Source organism: Phyllobates terribilis, unplaced genomic scaffold, assembly GCF_046119375.1.
Source record: "Phyllobates terribilis strain yellow unplaced genomic scaffold, ASM4611937v1 Scaffold_2__4_contigs__length_985480577, whole genome shotgun sequence".
Taxonomy (NCBI): domain Eukaryota; kingdom Metazoa; phylum Chordata; class Amphibia; order Anura; family Dendrobatidae; genus Phyllobates; species Phyllobates terribilis.
This window is the reverse complement of record NW_027362762.1, coordinates 212,147,535-212,169,312: the sequence shown is the minus strand read 5'-3', so window position 1 is coordinate 212,169,312 and position 21,778 is coordinate 212,147,535. Positions and strand designations below refer to the sequence as shown.

The following is a 21,778-nucleotide window of genomic DNA, read 5'->3' as shown; positions in this document are numbered from 1 at the left end:
GAATTGTAGCTCTAATGATGACTCCTGCGGGAAGAAACTTGTTTCTACATAGAGCTTAGAAGGATTCAGCTAGTCTGTTTTTAATCCCCTGATGTAATAGAACTAATGAAATAGAGAAGAATTAACCTGGTAGAAGGGCAAAATGAGCAATTTTAAGTATACAGTGCCGTATAATACGACTGCAATATATTAAAGAGGATAAAACCGTTGATGGGAGTGCTTCTTTAACAAGATCAGCTATTGAAACACCCTGGAGAACATTTGGTAAGTCTGTGTAATAGTTACAGTGTAAACTTAGACAAGACAGTCTTAAAATAAACTGTCATATTCTAAATAATTTTGGCAAAATAAAGTCATAATAATGATGTAAAATATATAACTAGGGCCTGGCATGTGGACTTGTTTTTGTGTGTATTTTGTCAGAATCTCTGGCAGATGTGGGCTAGTGAATCTACCCAGTGACTGAAGGAATCCTAAATAATAATACTAAAACAAAATTTGCTTAGTTATATCTCCAGTATGAAATGTTATGCAACATTCCCATATACTTTACTTAAATATGACACCATTTTAAAAAAAATTACAGTGTATAGAACCATTGTGATAATTAGTTTTCAATACAGGAAAATAAAACCGTATACAGCACCTCAAAATACTTATTTTACATAGACTGTGAAATAAAGCAATTTCCCTTCTTTTAACCCCTTGGCATCACAGACACTTTTGGCCTTTATGCCAGATCATTTTATTTTTTTCCTTCAGTTTGTTGTTGCTTTCCAAGTGCTATAACAGTTTTAATTTTTCGGGTGACCGTCATATGAGGGCTTGTTTTTTTCCGGGATGAGATGTATTTTTTGTTTTGTTTGTGGCATCATTTTGGGGAACACTTAAACTTTTATTAACTCTTTAGGGGAAAGAATATGAACAAAACAATTCTGCCACTATTTTTTTTCTCTTTGAAGGGAATCTGTCTGCAGGTTCTTGCTATGTAATCTGAGGACAGCAGGAGATAGAGGTTGTGACACAGTGGAATGGTGTGTCATTTGTTACCCTGTGTGGTGGTGTTTACTTATAGTGTAGGTTTTATCACCTTGTGATTAGCATTGGGGGACTACACTAGTCCAACTCCTCCCCTCCCCCTGTGATAAGCACCTCCCTGTTAATAGCCATTGTACATACAGAGCCTGGTGTGGGCGGGGTTAGCTTTCTCCCCTCTGCTGCATTGCTAAATCTAAAAGCTCTGATTGTGTCAGAATGGCTGCATCCAGTAATCTAAGTGACACATCGCTGGAATTGTGGTCTCGTTTCCTAAATTATGCTGCTCTCAGATGAGGTACCAAACACCTGGTGACAGTCCCTTTAAACTATACATCTAAAGTGTTGACTTTATTCCTTAGGTCAGTAAAAATATGCCGATAGCAAAATTTCCTAATCTTATGTTTTTGTTATTTTGTACAATAAATACACACTTGCAAAAAAAAATATCATTTGTTTTTGTGTCATTATATTCTGAGAGCCATAAATTGTACAATTTTCCGTGAGTGTAGCTGTATCTGTGCTTATTTTTTTTTTGCAGGGCAAACTGTAGTTTTTAATGGTACCATTCTGTGGTACATGCAACTATTTGATCCCTTCTTATACTCTTTGGGAGGCAAAATTAACAAAAAAAAAAAACTGTTCTGAATTTGTGATGAGCGAGCGTGCCCGTTTAACCCCATCGCCAAGCATGCTCTGATGCTTTCCGAGTATCTTCGGCATGCTCGTATATTAAGTTTAAGTCCCTACGTCCGCATGATTTATGACTGTTAGGGAATCCTCACGTGTTGAGGCTGACTAACAAACAGGCAATCCCTGCATGTGTTAAGGCTGACTAACAGTCATAAATCATGCAGACGCAGGGACTCGAACTTAATATATGAGCACGCCGAAGATACTCGGAAAGCACCCGAGCGTGCTCGGCCAAAGGGTAAAACGAGCACACTCGCTCATCACTATTCTAAATAGGTTTCATTTGTTTTAAACTCCATTCAACGTTCGATATAATTGTCATCTTTATTCTTCAATTTGGTATGATCACACGAATACTAAATTTATAGGACTTTGTTCTGACACTTTTGCAAAAATAAAAAAATAAATTTTTTTTTTGGGTCACCATATTCCGTAACCCTTAACTTATTTTTCAGTTGATGAAATTGTACGAGTGGTTTTTTTTTTGACAAGCTGTCAAGAAATGTGTTATTTTGAAGGGGGATGGGGAGAATTGGCTATTTTTTTTCCCCCCAATTAATTTTTTATCGAAATTTAAATGTTATATTTTAAATTTCAATTATTATTTTTTTCACAATATTTACTGGTACCACAAGGGGACTTGGATTGTATTGCTAATACACTATATTACTTACATAACTAAGTGCATTATATCCACTGTCAAGTCTTTGACTGATAGCCAATCAGGCCTCCCTGTTACCAAATTTCCCTTTGTCAGATTCCTTACATGCCACTATATCCAGTTTCAGCATTTTTTTCATGAGCCTGACTAACATCCGGCTACTGCTGCAGATGAAACAGACACAACTTCTGAGCTGGTGCCATCTCTAATGTAACTTGTGTCAGATTGCAGTAAATCACCTGCAATCTTGTCGTAGTTAAAGGAGTATTCCCATCTCCAAGATCCTATCACAATATGTAGTAGGTGTAGTAATAATAATATTAGCAAATACCTACAATTAGAAATGTATTATAGTTTTTATGATTCGCTAGGTCTCTTTCCTCATGTGCAGGCATCGCAGGACCTTAGGTATCCATGGTTATGTCCCCTGATAAAGTCACAGTTAGTTAGCAAGTTGCCAGTGGTCGTAACCATGGATACCGAAGGTCCTGCAATGCCTGCACATGAGGTAAGAGAGATAGCGAATCAAAAATACTATACTACATTTCTAATTGGAGGTATTTGCTAATATTATTACACCTACTACATACTGGGATAGGATCTTGGAGTTGGGAATACCCCTTTAAGTCATTTTGCAAGAAAGGGTTAATGCAGGAATTTTTTTTTTTTTCTTTGATAAAAGTTATTCACTAATTATTGATCTTAGAATATTCCTGAAGTTGCACTTAAAAAAGGTATTCCGATCTCAAAGATCCTATCCCAATATGTAGTAGATGTAATAATATTAGCAAATACCTCCAATTAGAAATGTAATATAGTTCTTCTGATTCGCTATGTCACTTACCCCATGCACAGGACATTGCAGTAGCTTAGGTATCCATGGTTATGACTACTAACAACTAACTATCACTATATGAGTGATCGTAACCATGGATATCTAAGCTACTGCAATGCCCTGCACATGTGGAAATCGACACAGCTTACCAGAAGAACTAGATTACATTTCTAATTGGAAGTATTTGTTAATATTATTATACCTACTACATATTGGGATGGGATCTTTGAGCTAAGAATACCCCTTTAAGCATAAAATAAAAAGCTAACTACTTTTCATTTTACTATAAAAATAGCAGGTTTATATGTGCGCTATGCATCAGCAAACATTTGCTTGACATCTTCTTGCCATGTCCACAATACAAAGTTTAGAGCGGATCTGTCACCATATTTCATACTGCAAACTGCATCCACTGTAAAATAGATGAGGCTGATGTACTCTGCAAGGTGGCCGTATAATCATCTGTGAAAGCTTTTCTAATATTAAAATGAGAATTTTATGAGCTCTGCTCTGCCTGGACTCCTAAAGTGCTCTTTTTAATTTGAGGATTATACAGCAGTTTTTTACATGAATTTTCATAGTATACACACCTGCCTCATCAGGTCTAAAATAATTTATGTATTGTGAAATCTGGTGACCAATTCACATTTTGTTTTGTGTAATAACTAAAATTTGGATTGAAGGCTGCAGAAAGCAAATGTATTCATCATCTTCTCTATTGACATTCACATATTATTTTCCATGATGAATTACTGCCATTTTAATCATATCTACATATATGAAAGTCTCTTACATGCAAGGGCTAAAAAAATAAAATAAAATAAAGTGTCTTTTAAACCAACTAAAGGATAAGTAGATTTTCTCCTTCGCCTTTAAAGAGAATCTGTCAGCAGGTTAGAGCAGCATAATGTAGGAAGAGAGACCCTGAACACAATGATGTATCACTTAATTTACTGGATGCAGCAGTTGTGACACAATCAGAGCTTTTAGTTTAGAATGAAGCAGAGCTGAGAAAGCTAACCCAGCCCAGGCTCTCTATATACATAATCTATTGACAGTCATTGTAGGTAAACAGCACACAGCTTGATAAGTGACACATCAATGAATTCTGTGTTTTAACCCCTACCTCATGCTGTACTCAGATTACATAGCAAAAACCTGCTGACAGATTCCATGCAAGTATGCTTATGTATTACTGTATGCAACTTTCAATAAGTGTTTTAAGAACTTGTGGTTGTACCAAAAGATTTCATCCTAATTTTAATGTGAAAAAAGTAAATGGCTATGACATTCATTCCTATAGCACAATCCAAGTGTCAGGTTTTCAGAAAACACACATTAAACAGAACTTCCACTAGGAGCCTGTGTTGCCGATAAAGCCAACCACTATGATGTAAACCCAACAGATCCCATTGCCATCAACAGGGTCTGTCACGCGCCGCTTCCATCATTGTTTGATGGATTAGTCACAGCATTGAATTTTGCTTTTCTTCTCCTACGATGGAGCAGAATAAATCTACTAAATTATGTACAAAGTCAGCAATGGCAAGTAAAAGATACACACACATGATATATACACTTTACAATAGGTCATGTATACAAAATATTTGACAATCTACAGGCAACGGGTTTCAAATTTTTCATTTTGTATATAAAAAGAAAAAACAACAAAAAAAAACAAACATTTATAATTGTCCTATACATAAAACAGCCAAATGTCAAAAAATAAAAAATAAAATTTGTACGGTTCATCGAAATCGTTTTAAAGCTGGGTAATGATCGGTCTTTAAGAAACACAAACTTCAGGCAGCTTATTTGCTGCAGACCGTTTGCAGTCATCAGTCTTTTCCTGGCTTAAACCAGTTCTCCTCTTGAAAAGACGTAAGCTCAGTCTTAGAAGTTCACTGTCGACCAATGGAGGATTGGAATAAGTCTGTTTTACAGTACCCTGGGAAAAAAAACAAAAACATTTCAGTTTCAATGAGGAGCATTCAAAAGACAAATCCACAAATAGCCAATACTGAAAAAGAATCTGTCAGTAGGTTGTAAACCAAGAGAAGCATGATGTAGGTGCCGAGACCTTAATTCCTGTGATGTGTCACTTATTGGTCTTCCTGGTGCAGTTTTGATAGAATTCCTCCTGTAGATGTAGCAGTAGTCAGAATGGTGAGCTTTGTATAACCCGCCCACCCCTGACTGACAGCCTCCTGTGTACACTGAGCATTGTCAGCAAGCTGCCAATCAGTGGTGGGGGCGGGGTTACACATTAGCTGGACTGGTCTGCACCTGAGACCTAGTCAGGTAGTGATAATCTACAGCTGATAAAACATTGATAGTATTTAAACTACAGAGCACAAAGCTTAATAAGTGACATCCCTGGAATCAGGTTCTCTCACCCTAGATTATGCTCCTCTCAGATAACCCCTTTAGCCAAAAGCCTGTTTTCACCTCCCTGACCCGGCCACATTTTACAATTTCAGTGTCATTTTATGAGGTACTAACTTTGGAATGCTTCAACATATCTCACTGATTCTTCTGAGAATGCGTTTTCGTGACATATTGTACTTCATGTTAGTGGTTAATTGAGCTTGATGTTTTTTTTTTAGGGTTATTTTTGAAAATATCGGATTTTGCAGAAAATGTTGCAATTTTCAAGCTTTTAATTTTTATGCCCTTAAACCAGTTATGTCACACAAAATAGTTAACGAATAACATTTACCACATGTCTACTTTACATCAGCATCAATTCTGAAACAATTACTTTTTGTTAGGAAGTTATAAAGGTTAAAAGTTTATCAGCAATTTCTCATTTTTACAGCAAAATTTACAAAACCTTTTTTTTTTTTTTTTTGGGGACCACATCACATTTGAAGTGACTTTGAGGGGCCTAAATGACAGAAAATATCCCAAAGTGACACCATTTTAAAAATTGCACTCCTCAAAGTGCTCAAAAACACATTCAGGAAGTTTATTAACCCTTTAAGTGCTTCACAGGAATTAAAGCAATGTGGAAGGAAAAAAATTAAATTTTACTTTTTCTAACAGAAATGTTCCTTTAGCCCCAAATTGTGCATTTTCACAAGGATAGCAGGAGAAAATGAACCCTACAATTTGTTGTGCAACTTCTCCTGAGTAAGCCGATACCCTATATGTGGTGGAAAACTACGGTTTAGGTGCACGGCAGGGAAGGAGCACCATTTGGCTCTTGTAACACAAAACTGTCAGAAATCGATAGCGGACACCATGTCACGTTTGGAGAGCTTCTGATGTGTCTAAACAGTGGAAACCCCCCACAAGTAACTCCCATTTTGGAAACTACACCATTCAAAGAATTTAACTAGCTGTGTGGGGAGTACCTTGAAACTCAAGAGGCTTCACAGAATTTTATAAATGTTGAACTGTGAAGATGAAAAAATTAGAGCGCAGACTTTGATGGAATGGTCTGCGGGCGCCATGTCATGTGTGGAGAGCTCCGGATGTGCCTGAACATTGGAAACCCCCCCACAAGTGACCCCAGTTTGCAATTGATTTAGGGGTGTATTTTACTGGTATGTGAATTTATAATGTGGTGGCATATGTAAGTTGTGTAAAGTACATCAGGCTGGTATGTAAGATGTGCAGAGTACATGAAGTGGTGCAGGGTAAAACAGAAATAAATGTAGTAAATCCATGGATTAGTGGCACACGTTGAAGCAGTCTTATGCACAGGCCAGGTTTTACATTGCCAAGTGGTGTCCTCTAGAGGTACTGGGTGCCTCCCCTTCCTGACTTACAAATATTAGTGCCTTGATCACTACCTCCTGAAACAGAAGGTAGGCCCCGGTCTGGCCTGCACATCGTGATAGCACGTAAGCGTTGTACATTGCAACCTGTACGATGTGCACGGCCAGCTTTTTGTACCACACTTTTGTTTCTCGAGGCACTGTACAAATGAAGGACTTGATAGAGATCACCCCCCCCCCCCCCATGTTCTTGTTGTACCTCAGTACACAGTGTGGTTTGTGTAGAGGTACCCCATGTATGGTGGTCAAGAAAAGGACATCCCTCTTGTCTTTGACCACTAGCAGGTGGTCGCTACATTGGGCTCTGCTTTCAACGTTTCTGAGCAGCTGCCCAATTAGCGTCTTGAGGAGGCCTCTCTGCTTTTTGCAGACAGCACAGCAGGCTGTAGTAGCTAGCGAAGAGAGGGACTTGAAGAGTGGGATGCTGGTATAAAAGGTATCTACATAGAGGTGATAACCTTTATTCAGCAGTAGGTGCGCCAAATCACACACAATTTTCCCACGCACTACCAGGACAGGGGGGCATTCAGGGGGTTGAATTCAGGTGTCCTTCCCTTCATAAACTCTAAACCTGTGGGTGTATCCTCACACAGCTTGTAAAGTTTATTTCTGTAACTGGACCTCTTACTGGGCAGGTAGTCGGAATTTGTGCCTCCATTTAAAGTGAATTAGGAATTCATCCACGCAGTTCTCCCTACGGGGAATGTAGAACTTAGCAAATTTGTTGCTAAAGTGATCAATAAATGGCCGAACTTTGAAAAGTCTGTCAAAGTTGGTATCATCTCGGGGAGGACATGGTGTATTATTGTTGTAATGTAAAAATTTGAGAATAGCCTCAAAGCCTGTTCGGGGCTTATCCATGCGGAACATTGTAGTGTTCTATAAAATATCAGCACTCCAATATTGCCGAACTTCTGGCTTCTTCACTATTCCCATGTCAAGAACAAGGCCCCAAAACTTCATAATTTCTGCTGTATTGATGGCGGTCCAATTCGGAAATGATGAAGTGGGGTTTTGAGATAAAATTTGTTTGGAGTACAAATTTCTCTGGGCCACCATGAGATTTACAAAATCCTCAGAGAAAAAGACTTTGAAAAAGTCAACTTCTGTGAGGTCGGTATTGTCAAATTGGATTTCAGATCCACAAAATCAGGAATTTGAAGCTCATAATTTTTCAGGGGGCGAGGTCCATGGGAGGGGGCGGGGGGGGTCACCAACGGTGGGCGCTGGCTCATTTGCAGTTCTGGAGCGTCTAAGTGGCGGTTCATTATCATTAGAGGAGGTGGATGAGGAGGAAAAAAAAGAAAAATAGATGAATGTGGCATCCTCTCCCACACTATCTGTGTCGGGGGCAAAGAAGGCGAATGCCTCCTCCACTGAGTATGCTCTTTGGGAAGAGCGGGACATTTTTTTTTTGCTGACAGACTCCATTTAATTCTCTCGCCAACAATATAAAGTCAATATTAGTACGGATGGATTGTTATAGTGTATAGCACATTGACATACATAACATTTAAACTGGAAATTTCTGCCTGCAGCTGCCTCTAGGGGGCAGTCTCTGTATATATATCTAATAAATACGTAATGTATAAAAAGCTCCCATTAGGAAAAATAAAAATACATATGCAGCAAAGTCATAGCTGCAGGCACATGATTCTTTTCTTCATAATTAACTGGCAACAAAGATGCACCAGGGAACTCCTCTACCTAAAGTCAGTCCATTTACCTTCTCATTTTGCACAAGTTGCTTGCGAATTGCCAGGTCTCGCCTAGAACACAGGGCTTTGCAACAAGGACCAAGATTACTGAGTAAGCCGGCTCGCTCTTGCCTCCGTGACAGCGCAGACATATTCAGTGCACCCAGCTCATGTTCAAATAGGTTTTCAGCTTCTAGAGAACAGATGTACAATTCAGTTAGATGGGGAAAAAATTAAATAAAAAGAAATGTATTCACATTTTATAAAAATTACACTTGTGATCAACACCCGGGAAATAGCAGGAATTGTGTTGCTTGGCCTCTCTGGATGGAAGAGACTTAATAGCTGTCTACAAATATCTCAAGGGCTGTCACATTGTAGAAGGATCAGCTTTATTCTCATTTGCACAAGGAAAGACTAGAAGCAATGGGATGAAAGTGAAGGGGAGAAGATACAGATTAGATATTAGAAAAAACTTTTTGACAGTGAGGGTGATCAATGAATGGAACAGACGGCCACGAAAGGGGGTGAGTTCCCCTTCAATGTACGTCTTCAAACAGAGGCTGGACAGATATCTGTCTGAGATGATCTAGTGAATCCTGCTTTGAGCAGGGGGTTGGACACGATGACCCAGGAGGTCCCCTCCAACTCTACCATTCTATGATTCTATGTAAATGAGAGGGATAAATGGATCAGTCCTTTGCTGTGTCCTTTACTCAAAGCAGCTTGAATCACTTACAAATCATATGGATATATATCTTATACACAATCCCTAGTACATAGAACACAGCGGTGGTTTAACATGGCATAAACTAAATAGGAGAATACACCAGAAGCAAATCGTTTAAGGAACAAAAAAATTGTGTGTGGGGTTAAGGAAAAAAATGACCTACCATGAGGCTTTTCTATTGTCTGTTGGCAAGTCTCTTTAACCTTGTTGAATAGATCAGGTCCTGCCAATCGTTTAGAAATGCCAACACGGAGTAAAACAGCAGCAGGTGTGAATTTTAACAAAGCAGCGCCGGATTCTCGTGGTTCGTTCGCCTGCTTGTGCATCAAACTGGACCAGTCCACATCAATGACATCAAGAGGGTCTGTGTGAACCAAATGATAAAAAGTAGTGTTATAAATTGTAATCATGTTATTGAAGGTTTTAGAAGTGTGGATTTCATGTTGGATAATATTCAGTGAGCGGTCATCATTATAGAGGGCCTTTGCGAACATAAACCAAGAAAATATGAACATAGCCTAATGTAGCGATCCAAAAAGAAAAAAAAAAGTGTCTCGTCATAAAATACAGAGTTATGACCATGTGCACTGGCCACCAGCAGCACTACTCACATACAATCGCCAAACAATGCCAATCAAGCTGCCTGCATTCACACTTTCCTTCATGGCATTTGTCGGAATCCCTAAAATACAGGATTCGGAGGTTCCTCTGGTGGAGGTATTCATTACAATGAGACAAACAGAGCTCAAACGTACTCCGTTTAAGTTCTTGTCCATCTTTAGTTGGGCACAAGAATGTAGTCAACTGCCCAGACAGAAGCCATAGAAGCATTGCTGAACGCATTGGTGAATCTATCCTTATAATGACAAAGTAACAGTCTACAATATACCAGTGAGTGTTGGCCTGTAACACTAGAACACTTCAGAATCTGTATCCTCCACTTACTGTACATTAATAGGTTGAGTACTTTCTGTGATGGAGTAAACAATATGATCCTTACCAGAGGACTTTTCCTCATCTTGCTGGTCTTCCTTCTTTTCAGCATCATCAGCTAGAATCTCTTCCAGTTCTCCATCACTGATGGGCTCATATTCTTCTCCAGCCACAGAGTCGACAGACTGGTCATCATCAAGCTTGGTGTACTCCTCTTCAGCACCTATAGAGGCAATTAAACCGATCTTAAAAGATGGCAAAAGAGAAAAAAGATGAATCAGCTCACCCACATTGAAGACCGTAGCACGGAACCAGCAGTGCGGCCAGGAAGTAAATCAAGGAGTAAAGGTGTTCCAGTTGCAGGTATCTTCATAAAAATGTAAATTTTATTAGGTCATATAAAATGGAGTAAAAATACACCCAAGAAAGACGTACACAGACAAACGCGTTTCAGACTATATGTCCTCAATCATTGGGTTGTTCACATCTGTAATCTTCAGGAGCACACTGCTCCCCTGCCTCCCGGCTTCTTGATTGCCAGGAGATTGATGGCTCAGATAAGTGGCATGACCATGTCCCTGGTCTGAGCCATGCGCTCCCCCAAGCTGCTAGCAGAGGCAGCTACTGGCCAGCTTCAGAGCTGCGGGAGTAGGCTCTAAAGCATAGATCCTGCGCGTAGTGCGTGCTCCTTGCCTAGGTAACCTGCCACTATGAGACTGGTGGGTTGCCGGTAACTTAGGAAAGGAGCAGTACGCTATAAAATTAAAAAACCCTCCGTTCAGGAGAACAAAGAGGATTTTTATTAAGAGGTAAATTGCAGTGTTACTTGGTTTTAGAACCACTTTGTAATTTTATCCATTTAAGAACTAGTAAAAAAAAAAAAAAAAAAAACCTTTAAAAAGGATCATATTTAATCACAAAATGACCTACTGTATAAAACCTGTTTTTTTGTGTGAAAAATGTGACCATTTTTCATATAAAATGTTGTATCTCAATCTGTATTAGATTAAAAAGAAAAAGAAATATTGCAATTTTCACACTGGCCACTGGGACCATTTTAGACTCACATCTCCTATTCTTTACAGAAGACTTTTCAGAAGTCTCACAGGCAGGATTACATTGGCAGTGTACACCTCTGTATACAGCTGATAACACAGGATCCAATCTCAATAGGCAATGTCCCAGCTGACCCTGCTCCCCCTCCCTTCACAATGACCTTTGCACCCACTCATTAGATGCTTCAATACAAGATAGTGTCAGTGTAGTCTATTGCTGCTAATATACATGTAGTTTTGCTTAAAAGGGTTGTCCGGTCTCTGTGCGACTCCAGACTTTTGAGTCCTTACAATGTGTGTGCCGCATACAGTCATGATTCTCCCATGTTGCCAATGAGAGCTGGTGGTCATATGACCGCAAATATGTAATTTTAATACATGCGGTCACATGTCGACTAGACATGCTCAGCCTCGCTCAGCACAATTGAATTGAGCGAGGCTGAGCATGTCTAGTCAGAATGTGGCCAGAAGTATGCAAATCCTTGATCCTATAAGGATTTAGAAGTCCCTAGTCCCATACAGTGACTGCAGACTCCACAGAAGACGCGACAACCCCTTTAAAAACAGGAACAGTCTAGAATAACCCTAAGTGGCCAAATTGTAATATGAAAAATAAAACATTACAAAAAAAGGTTTAAAAAATACATTTAAACATAGATTAAAAACAGTAGGTCAACTGACTATACATTCCCTTTAATAGGAGATGTAAATAGCAATACCATGTCACACACAAAGAATAATTCAGCAGTTTTCAACATGTTTAGATATTCTGCAATTTTACTGAGACAGTGAATGAAAAGAGAAATTCACAAAGCAGATTTAGCCATAACTGCATAATCTATAAGACAAGCCTGAAAATAGAAGTGCTAAATGGTAAGAAATGTAACAATATGTGACAGGCCATACACCCCCTGATGAAGGAAAAGACTCCGATCTTACAGACACAAGTCTAGAGCAGGAGAGGGTATGATCAGAACTTTTATTAAACGGTGGATTCTGCTTCTAAATGGCAATAAAAGAAAAAATCGCTTTGCTTTGCCCATAGCTTGCAGCAGGAAGTCTATGCTACACGGGTAGGATGCCATGTAGCCAATCCCCATAGCAACCGATGAAATGTTCTGCTAATAATTCCAAAGCTTTTCTGAAACACGCCATTATTTCTAAATAAAGGAATGTAAAAGAATTGAAAAAAAAAAAAAAAAATTGTACCTTTATCCACAAACAGTGCCTCACTAGTCCACGGGTCATGTCTGGTATTGCAGCTAAGCTCTACAAGTGAATGGGGACGAACTGCAATACAATATTCAAGATGTAATGGTGCTTTCACACTGCGTGTTTCACCACGCTCAGCGGTTTCGTTAGGGCTTAGGTATGAACCCCCTGCAAAACTGGTTTCGGGCGTATGCGCAGACGGGGCTATTGACTATAATGGTGCAGACGGAGTCACCGTATGCATCATTCTCGGGCGTAGAAGCCTACTGGAGGCGGACATACAGACATAGGGAAACAGTAGCCAGGCATTTCTAATCCTGTACAGCCACTTTAAAGGGGTTGTCTGGCCTTATGGTACAAGTCTGCGGTCACTATGTGGCTGTAGACTTGTAAAATGTACCGCGCACTGTGAGCATTCTCCGGTACCGAGAATGGGCAGTCATGTGACCACAAGTATGCAATTTGCATACTCCCCAGCCAAGTTGCGACTAAACTGTTTCCAAGCTTGCTCAATACACTTGCATTGAGCGAAGACGCGCCCATCCAGTTGGCACGTGACAGCATAAATGCAAATCATACACTTGCGGTCACGCACCCACCACTCCAGGCACCAGCACCGGAGAATCCTCACAGCCTGCAGTGCACGCAATGTGAGGATTCACAAGTCTGCAGCCAAATATAGTGACTGCAGACTTGTAGCTCAAGATCAGAATACCCCTTTAAACTCTACTCCGCAATTGTGCAAGAGAAACAAAAAAAAAAGCAAAGGTTTATAAGTAAAAAAAATAAACAGTAAGGGCACAAGACAGATGCCAGCTTTGTTCTTGAACATACCGTCAAAACTCTCAGCTTTTTCGGCTTTACGACTACTGACAAGATCTTGAAGGTTTTCTGCATCCTTTTCTGCTCTCTCCAGATTAGAGGTGTTCCGACTTGTGGCCTCACAATTTTTCTCTCCATCTCTCTCTTTTGTGTCACTACGTTTCTGATCTATAAGCGAGGGGATATCAAGAAGACGGACTCTCTCTTTTTCTGCATTGTCAGGAATTAATTTCTCTCGGTCTCTTTCAAAGTCTCTCCTCCGGTCTCTCTCTCGCAGTCGCTCCCGATCTCTATTTCTTGGCCAGTCTTTATCAGTTTCCCTGTCCCAGTCTCTTTGCCTCATATCCCGTCTGTCACGATCTCTTTCCTTTTCTCGATCTCTTTCCCGGTCATGTTCATATCTCTCTTTTTCAGGTGCTCTCTCTCGGCTGTCAAAAGACCCAGACCTGGAATGAACTTGCCGATCAGACTCGGGTGAACTTCTTCTTGAACTGTGACTTCTGGAGTCCCTCCGATCTGCAGACAAGGGGAATTTGGAAGTTAAACTATTGGAAGCTCTATATTTCAGTGCTAATGACCTCAAGTTGCGGTGTCCAATTAAAACTTCAGGAAACTCTACAAAACACATTCTCAGTTTATAACCATAGAGATTTTTTTTTTCTTTTCATTGAATAAACTAAGTCTTAATTCTTACATAAAGGAACATGTAGCTGACAAATTTTCAACATAAGAAAGGAATGAACAGGATAGCAGCTGGAATTGCATTAGGAGCGACTACAGAAGATTATTCACTTTTACACAGAGTATATTGGAGATTGCCTTTTTATACATTTCTGTGTGTGACGACATTCCTGGATTTACCAAAAGACACAGATAGCCAAATAAACTAAGCCAGAATTCTAAATTATTTCTTCCACCTAGCCATTTCTGCACAAAGCTTGAACAAGAGAAATCACTGCAAAATGTGCAAAGCGCTACCTAGTGGCCTACTCAGTGACTACACACCTGTATACAGTGTTGAGATGTGTGGCTGCATGCCGACTGGGTGTCCTGTATGTGGAATGCACAAATTAGAGCTTTACAGATGAAGGATGGACATTTGCAATATTTAACTGGAATAGTCTAATAAGCAATATTGTTTCTTTATACACTGCCATCATCGTCATACAAAACAAAACAGATTTTCAGTAACGCAAGATCACAGGACGGTATGGGAAAAATGTCTCTAGCTTTTGAAGAATAGCTACAATTGGTCAAAGAATTTCAACCGTTAGTGGCTTACTAACGCTCCTAACCCCTTCTCAATTGCTATAGTCCCCCATAAAAAATAAAAATAGCCTATACTCACCTGTGATGCTGGCACCATTCCAGTGATGTGGGGCTCCCATGACGTTATGTCACGCAAGCCCTGCAGCCAATCAGTGGCCTCTTTTCTCTCACGTCCTTCGGAAACAACCGACATTGGAAGGAAGACAAAGCAGCAACAGTTATCACTTCTTCTAGTTGTCAGTTACGACCAATGGTAGGGAGACTGAAGTGACCACTGATTGGCTGCAGGGTTCGCATGCCATAATGTCACGCAAGTCCTGGGAAACCCAGTGCGGTCATCACTGGTACGGCACCAGTGAGTATAAGCTGTTTTTATTTTATACAGGGAAATATTGCAACAGAGAAGGGGTTGTCAGTAGTGGACAACCCCTTTAACAGTGTGGTGATAATCATTAAAGGAACACCACTCCAGTTCTGAGACATAATAGGTGTTTATTCTGTATTTAATATTCAGAGCAGTCCTATATGGGGATGAAAAATAAAAGGTAGTTGGGTATATACTTACCTTGGCCCCCTCTTCATTCCAGCACTACAGCGGACACAGGCAGGCTCAGATCACTGATGTCTCTTTTCTTTGCTTACCTTCTCCATTCTCTAGGTTGTGACAGTCTATACAGGTCTTGATTGACGCATCAACTTATGTCCTACTCAGGGAAGCAGCGGCCTAAAGTGATCAGACTGCCACTTGTATAAGAGGCCATTACCTGTTCATGGTAGCCACTTATGAAAAAGAATAAAGCATCTAAGCAATGAGAAGAAAAGAATTGAAAAGAAAAAACAATACCTGAAGAAGTGCTTCGGCTGGGTTCTCCTCTTTTCAACTGATCAATTCTGGATTTGCGCTCTCCAGAAGGCTCAATACTATTTCGTTCTCGATCTTTAGAGCTGCCAGGCAACAGTCTTTTCTTAACCGCCTGGTCATCGCCGCCACGATGAACAGAATCAATGGACGGTGAGCGTAGACGGCTTGATGTACGGCTCTGGTTACTGGATATACTACTGCTGCGTTTCTGCTCAGCGGGCTTGCGAGTTGGGGGTTCATCCACACATGAAGGTCGCTGATCCTCTTTTTCAGGTTTCACCTTGATGGGCTTTTTAATGGGTTCTTCTATAGTTCTGTCAGGAAGTAAAGGTTCTGTCTTTTCAGGAACATCTTCATCTGACCAGTCACTGAACGTTGAGTCTTTCGATTGGACGGTTTCAACAGCCATCTTGTCTGTTATTACCGCTGGAATTTCCTCTTTAACAACCACTGAAGTTGTGACTGATGCCGCTATCACTGGGGGCGTTCTCGGACCCTTTTTCTTCTTGCTTTGCGGCACAGTGTCTTCATCAGATATGTCAGATTCGCCCTTCTTTCGTTTTTTCTCCAAATTTTTCTTTTTTGGGCCTTTCTTGGGTGAAAATACTTTAACTTCTTCTGGTGGAGGTTGTGTTACACATTTTTCAGCAGCAGATTCTTCCTCTTTCTTTTTCTTTAACGTTTTCTTCAGCGTTTTCTTTTTGACTTTGTCTTCATGTAGCTTGTCTGTAACCTCTCTTTCATCTGTTTTATGTTGTACGGCACTATCTGTCTCTTTTACCTTTGAGCTTTCAACATCTAAGTGCTCCCTCTGTTTTTCAGTAGTCGATGGCCGCTCCTTAGCCTCGGTCTCCTCGTAACGCCTGGAACCATCTTTCCTCTCAGGTTTACGTTCTTCTTCCTTCCAACGAGTCGGTCTTTCTTCTGTAACAACAGCAGGACTAAGGGAACGCGTGTCTTGTGGTCTGACGACTTGACTTAAAAGCCTGTGCTTCTCACCTGAAAATGAATCGTACAGGAAAAAAAAAATAATATAATGTGCTATAAACCCCGGCTATGGAATTCAATTCACATTTCTAAAAATGAATACAGTTCATAATCTAGATGTCATAATATATCCTTTCCCAATCCTGCACCGTCCTCCCCTCCTGAGGTCAGAGAGGAGACAGTAATAGTATGTAATCTTTCTTCCAGATTCCACCTGCAGTTTCCCTACTCCCTCCCTTGCATTATACACACGTAGAACCATAAAGTAAAATACTCCTCTACATCTGCTGAGTGCTACCTTCACGGCATCAAGAAAAATCCCAGTAGAAATAAGCTCTGTATCACAAGCCTGGAGGCACGATTGATAAATGACCTCTCCATGGATTATAGCTACCAGCTATTGCCTCCATCTACTTACTAATTATGGTACCATCAAGGTAGTAATAGAAAACATTATTAACATATTCTGCCAGGGACTATACATTCTTACTCTTCTCGTCACCGCTGTTATAGGCATCGCTCTCTGGGGAGTGTTCTCTGCGACGCTTCGGGGACTGGCGTGGGCTGGGACTGTTTTCATTTCTATGTCGTTTCCTGTAGGTGAAATAGGTTAAAAAAAGAATAAGCACATAATGAGACCTAAATTAGAATAAGAAAATACTTCAAATAAATGCTAAAAATCACCCCCAACTACAGATTCCCATAACAGTCAATAGTCATATGCAAATTGTCTCTTCAGAGCGGAAGAAGACTTGTAGGATTGCTACCTCCAATAGGTGGCGCTAGCGTTCAAGTCCTCTTCCTCTCTGAAGAGACAATTCATACAAAAGTCTCCTCATACTGGCATGCCAGGCCTGGCATGATATGTCACTCTCCCGTAAGGAAAAAACTTACCCCTTAGATCCCAGTCAATAGTCACAAATGTCCAAACAGCAGACTGTGCTCACTAAACATATTCCTGTAAGGCTGTGTGCCCACGATGCGTTTTTTAAGCGTTTCCGCAGTGGCAATTCCGCTGCAGAAACGCTTAAAAAACGCATGGTAGAAGGCCTGCCATGTTCCCCAATGATAATCCGCATGTGCTGTGCACATGCTGCGGAAATTTCCGCTGCGGATTATCGTTGCTGAAAAAAACGCAGCACTACCAATTATTTTGCAGAAGCGCTGCGTTTTCGCCGCCATTGACTTGCATTGGAAGGCATGGAATCCGTATCACTGGATCTGTACATGCGCATTCCATGCGTTTCAATGTGCGGATGGTACCCGGGCCTGGTGAAGAGGAGACTCTCCACCGGACCCAGGTACCATAGAACCTGTAAAAAAAAGAATAAAATAAAAAATAAATATTATACTTACCTTCTGATGGCTCCCGGTGTGCTTGTCTTGGCTTGCCGGCAGATCACGGTGGACTCAAGGACCTGAGCTGACGTCATTTAGTCATGTGACGGCTTACGCGACCGCTGACGTCGGCCAGGTCCTTCAGTGTACAGCGAGCTGCCGGCAAGCCGAGACGCATCGAATAAAGACTCCGGGGGCCAACAGAAGGTAAGTATAGATTTATTTATTTTTTACCATTCTTTACGATCACACTATATAAATCCATGCCGGTTGCATGGATTTATATAGTGCGACCAAGTCGTCAAGCACTTTCCAAGTGATGCTAAAATCGCTTGGAAAGCTCTTGACAACCCGCTTCACATCCGCTTGTCCCTGGCAGGAGAAGCGCATGTAAAGTCCACATGCGTTTTTTCTGCCAGGGAGATGCAGAAACGCTCAGGAAAAAATCCGGAGCATTTCTGCATCATGGGCACATAGCCTAAGGTGTGAGCCACAGATGCACCAAAAAGCGCCAGTCAAAGACACCTTTCTTATTGTGACTCTTCGCTGAAACCTCGCTCTATGTATAGTTGTTTTCTGATCATATCATTTTAAAGGTAATCGGTCATCAGCTGACTGGCTAGTGATGACAATCTTATATGTGGGTGATGTGTAGATCTAGGCAAGCTATAAACGGTGAAAAGGGTGTAGAGGAGGCCAATGACATTACAAACCCGGCATAGTCTGTCGAGATGTATCCTAGTGTAATGAACGTGAAAACTGCATATTTGCTGATTGTGCATGTGGCAGGTATGATGTGAGCCTGAACCAGAGTAGCCAGGTGCCACTGTGGCTGGTTTTCAAATTGGCATTCACGCAGTTTTGCAGATGAAAAAGCGGTTCCACCCCCAAAAGCAAATATTTGTGTAGAAGGCAATTTGAAAATCACGGCGGCACCTGCCCATGACATGAATGCCCATCCTTAAAGAGAACCTGACAGCTGATACCACTGGATCGGGCAGCATGTATCAGGTACAGGCAGTATGTACTCAGTCAGAGATGTTTGACTCTGAAACGCTGCGGTATTTCAGAGAAAAAAAATACCTTAAAAGCTGCTGGGGACCGAGCCGACCTGTAGACTAGTTAGACAGGCAGGTCATCCCTGGCGGTACCTCCCCACCCACAGCCCTGGATTGCCAGGTCTCTCTGACTTCATGCGCGTATAGGCAGACACCTGTCAATCCAGGGCAGCAAGAAGCCACCAGGGACCGAGCCATGCTGTAGACTAGTCAGACAGGCAAGTACCCGGGGGCTTCTGGGCATCCACTGTGGCCTTTAATGTATGTTTTTCCCTGAAACACTGCAGCGTTTAAGAGTCAAGCATACCTGGCTGAGTTCATAGGGCCAATGCTGGATACATGCGGCCCGTGGATTGGACAGCATGTTTAAACCTCAAGTTCTCTAAGTGTTCAATTTCCAACACAGGAAATGAAACCATGCATTGTACCTATTGATATCAATGGGCTGCCATATTATGAATACTCTTCAAGTTAACTCAGAATACAATTTCTAAAATATTTGAAAGAGAGTTCTCCAATCCCCTTAGAAAAACAATATTAAGTAGGTAGATATGCTTCTCGGCTGTGCGGTATCATACTCACTTGGCTTTTCTTTCATCATGCAGTTCTTTTTGATTTCTTTCATCCCGCACATCCTCCCTTTTTTCTCTGCGATCTTCTCGTCCCTTATCTTTGTCTTCCCAATCTCTAGGACGTTCTCTTTCTCGGTCCCGGCCTCGTTCACGCTCTCTCTCTCTTTCATGGTTCCGTTCGCGATCTCGCTCTCGTTCCCTTTCACGCTCTCTTTCTCTCTCCCGTTCTTCTCGCTCTCGTTCCCTTTCCCTCTCTCTTTCACGCTCTCGCTCCCTTTCTTTTTCTCTCTCTCTCTCACGGGCCCTCTCTCTTTCGGACTCGCGTTCCTTTTCTCGCTCTCTTTCCCGTTCTCTCTCTCGCTCCCTTTCCCGCTCCCTGGCCCGGTCATCTCTTCTATCATCTGACCGGTCTACTCTACGCTCATCTCTTCTTTCTTCTCGTTCATCATCATTCCTTCCCCGATGTTGTGCTGGGGATGACTGTCTTTGATCTGCAGTAAAGAAAAATAAAGTCATTTCAGAAAAACTTGTGAAGACAGGCCTTTGGACCACCCTTTAACAAGTGGTTGTACAAGATTAGAAAAACATACACCTAACACTGTACAACTGTAGACAGGTTTTGTGTGGTACTGCAGACCTGTTCACTTCAAAACAGAGAAGCTGCAATAGAAGGTACAACCTATGGACAGTCGTGGTACTGCGTTAGAGAAAAAAAAGACAGCTGTGTTATTCCAATCCTGCATTACCCCTTTAATGGGAAGTCTATTAACAGCCTTTAGGGATTACTTTAAATGACAACAGAAAAGGCAAAAAAAAATAGGTTGGCTGCTCATTGAATCAGATAGCACGCACTTTAATAGTGGAAACGTTGGTATATTTACCCCTCTCTCGTTCCCTTCGTTCTCTGTCTCCATGTCTGCGGTCAAATGATGAATCTCTCCCCTGTTCGCGGTTGTCATATCTCTCGCGTTCGGTATAACTGCTCCTTGAATCCCAGTTTTCGTGGTAACTGCTGCTGCTGTGGCTGTCTACCTGGGAGCTTCTGGTTCCCCGACCACCTATTAAAGTGTAAGCCATGAGAAAACGTGGCAGATCATTCCAGACATAAACTACATAACCTGCTCGGGTCTGAAAAATGTCTTTTCCTGACAACAAATTCAAAGTATAAAACATATTACAAATTCCATTTGCCCTGCACCTGACAGCCTGGAAATCCATGAAAAATATTCCCCAAGGTCAATTAACACCAAATTGCCCCACTGCAGAGAATATTTTGGGTTCACAGTGTGACAAAGCGAGTACAAGAGTAAATTCACATTGAATCCAGGGACGGAATGAAGAGAATATTAATTTATGATGGTAGCAAGATTTAGAGTGAATAAAACAACAATACCTTTTTCAGGGGGATCTGGTGCACGACCCCGTGCTCGGCCATTGCGATCATTTCTGGCCTCACTTCTGGATTCATTGCGAGTGTCATTCCTTGATTCATTTCTTGTTTCAGATCTCGAAGATTCATCTCTCCCATGACTTCTTCTGTAGCTGCGTTCATCATACTGCTCATCTTTTCGGTGAGACTCCCGATTGTCCCGCTCTCTATAATCATGAGTGTCACGAGCAGAACGGGAATCCTTCTGCTCTCGGCTTTCTTTAGGGTCTCTATAGTCACGAGTATCTCTAGCCTCACGGCCCTCCCGCGTGTCCTTAGTCTCTCTTCGGTCACGGTTATCTCTGATGTCTCTACGATCACGGCCATCACGAGATTCTCTTTCATCTCTGTGGTCTCTAGACCCACTGGGCTCCCGGTCATCTCGCTCTCTTTCCTTATCCTTTCTTCCTCTACTATCTAAAAAATGCAACAAGAAACTGGTTAATTGTACGAGTACAGGGTAAAAGTAGCAAATCCAGAAAGTCATTAACTCCAACCTGATACATTTTAACTTTTTTTTTTTTTTTTTAATCTCTTATGAGATTCATAACTTTTTTTATTTTAAATTTGACGTAGGAGGTGATACCAAACTGGTATATTTTTAAATTTAAAAAAATGGTTTTCTTCCCTTTTTTTTTTATTTTTTAAGAGGTGTAGTGAATTAAAAAAAAAAGGGTGGTCATTCTGGAGTAATAAATTATTATTTCAATAACAGCATTTACCATATGTGTTAATTAAATATTTTAATAGATCGGATTTTCATGGACATGGCGTTACCAAATATGTTTTAGTCGGCTCTCAGCTGCCA

General features: G+C 41.0%; 1 protein-coding gene across 3 annotated transcripts in view; it reads right to left on the bottom strand.

Annotated features, from left to right (window-relative positions):
• Positions 1-4,847: 4,847 nt before the first annotated feature.
• The window catches only part of ZC3H13 (zinc finger CCCH-type containing 13), a 44,965-nt gene continuing 28,034 nt past the window's right edge, over positions 4,848-21,778 (bottom strand). For 2 of the 3 annotated variants that reach the window (XM_073663842.1, XM_073663844.1), the window contains 11 exons: positions 20,935-21,387; positions 20,423-20,599; positions 19,552-20,032; positions 17,064-17,167; positions 15,569-16,585; positions 14,461-14,505; positions 13,468-13,971; positions 10,434-10,589; positions 9,597-9,797; positions 8,733-8,896; positions 4,848-5,172 (listed from right to left, as the gene is read on the bottom strand). In XM_073663842.1, the coding sequence (XP_073519943.1) occupies positions 5,011-5,172; positions 8,733-8,896; positions 9,597-9,797; positions 10,434-10,589; positions 13,468-13,971; positions 14,461-14,505; positions 15,569-16,585; positions 17,064-17,167; positions 19,552-20,032; positions 20,423-20,599; positions 20,935-21,387 (3,464 nt within the window). In that variant the 3' untranslated portion in view covers positions 4,848-5,010. The remainder of the gene's footprint in view (positions 5,173-8,732; positions 8,897-9,596; positions 9,798-10,433; positions 10,590-13,467; positions 13,972-14,460; positions 14,506-15,568; positions 16,586-17,063; positions 17,168-19,551; positions 20,033-20,422; positions 20,600-20,934; positions 21,388-21,778) is intronic. The other variant, XM_073663843.1, reaches the window with a different exon arrangement.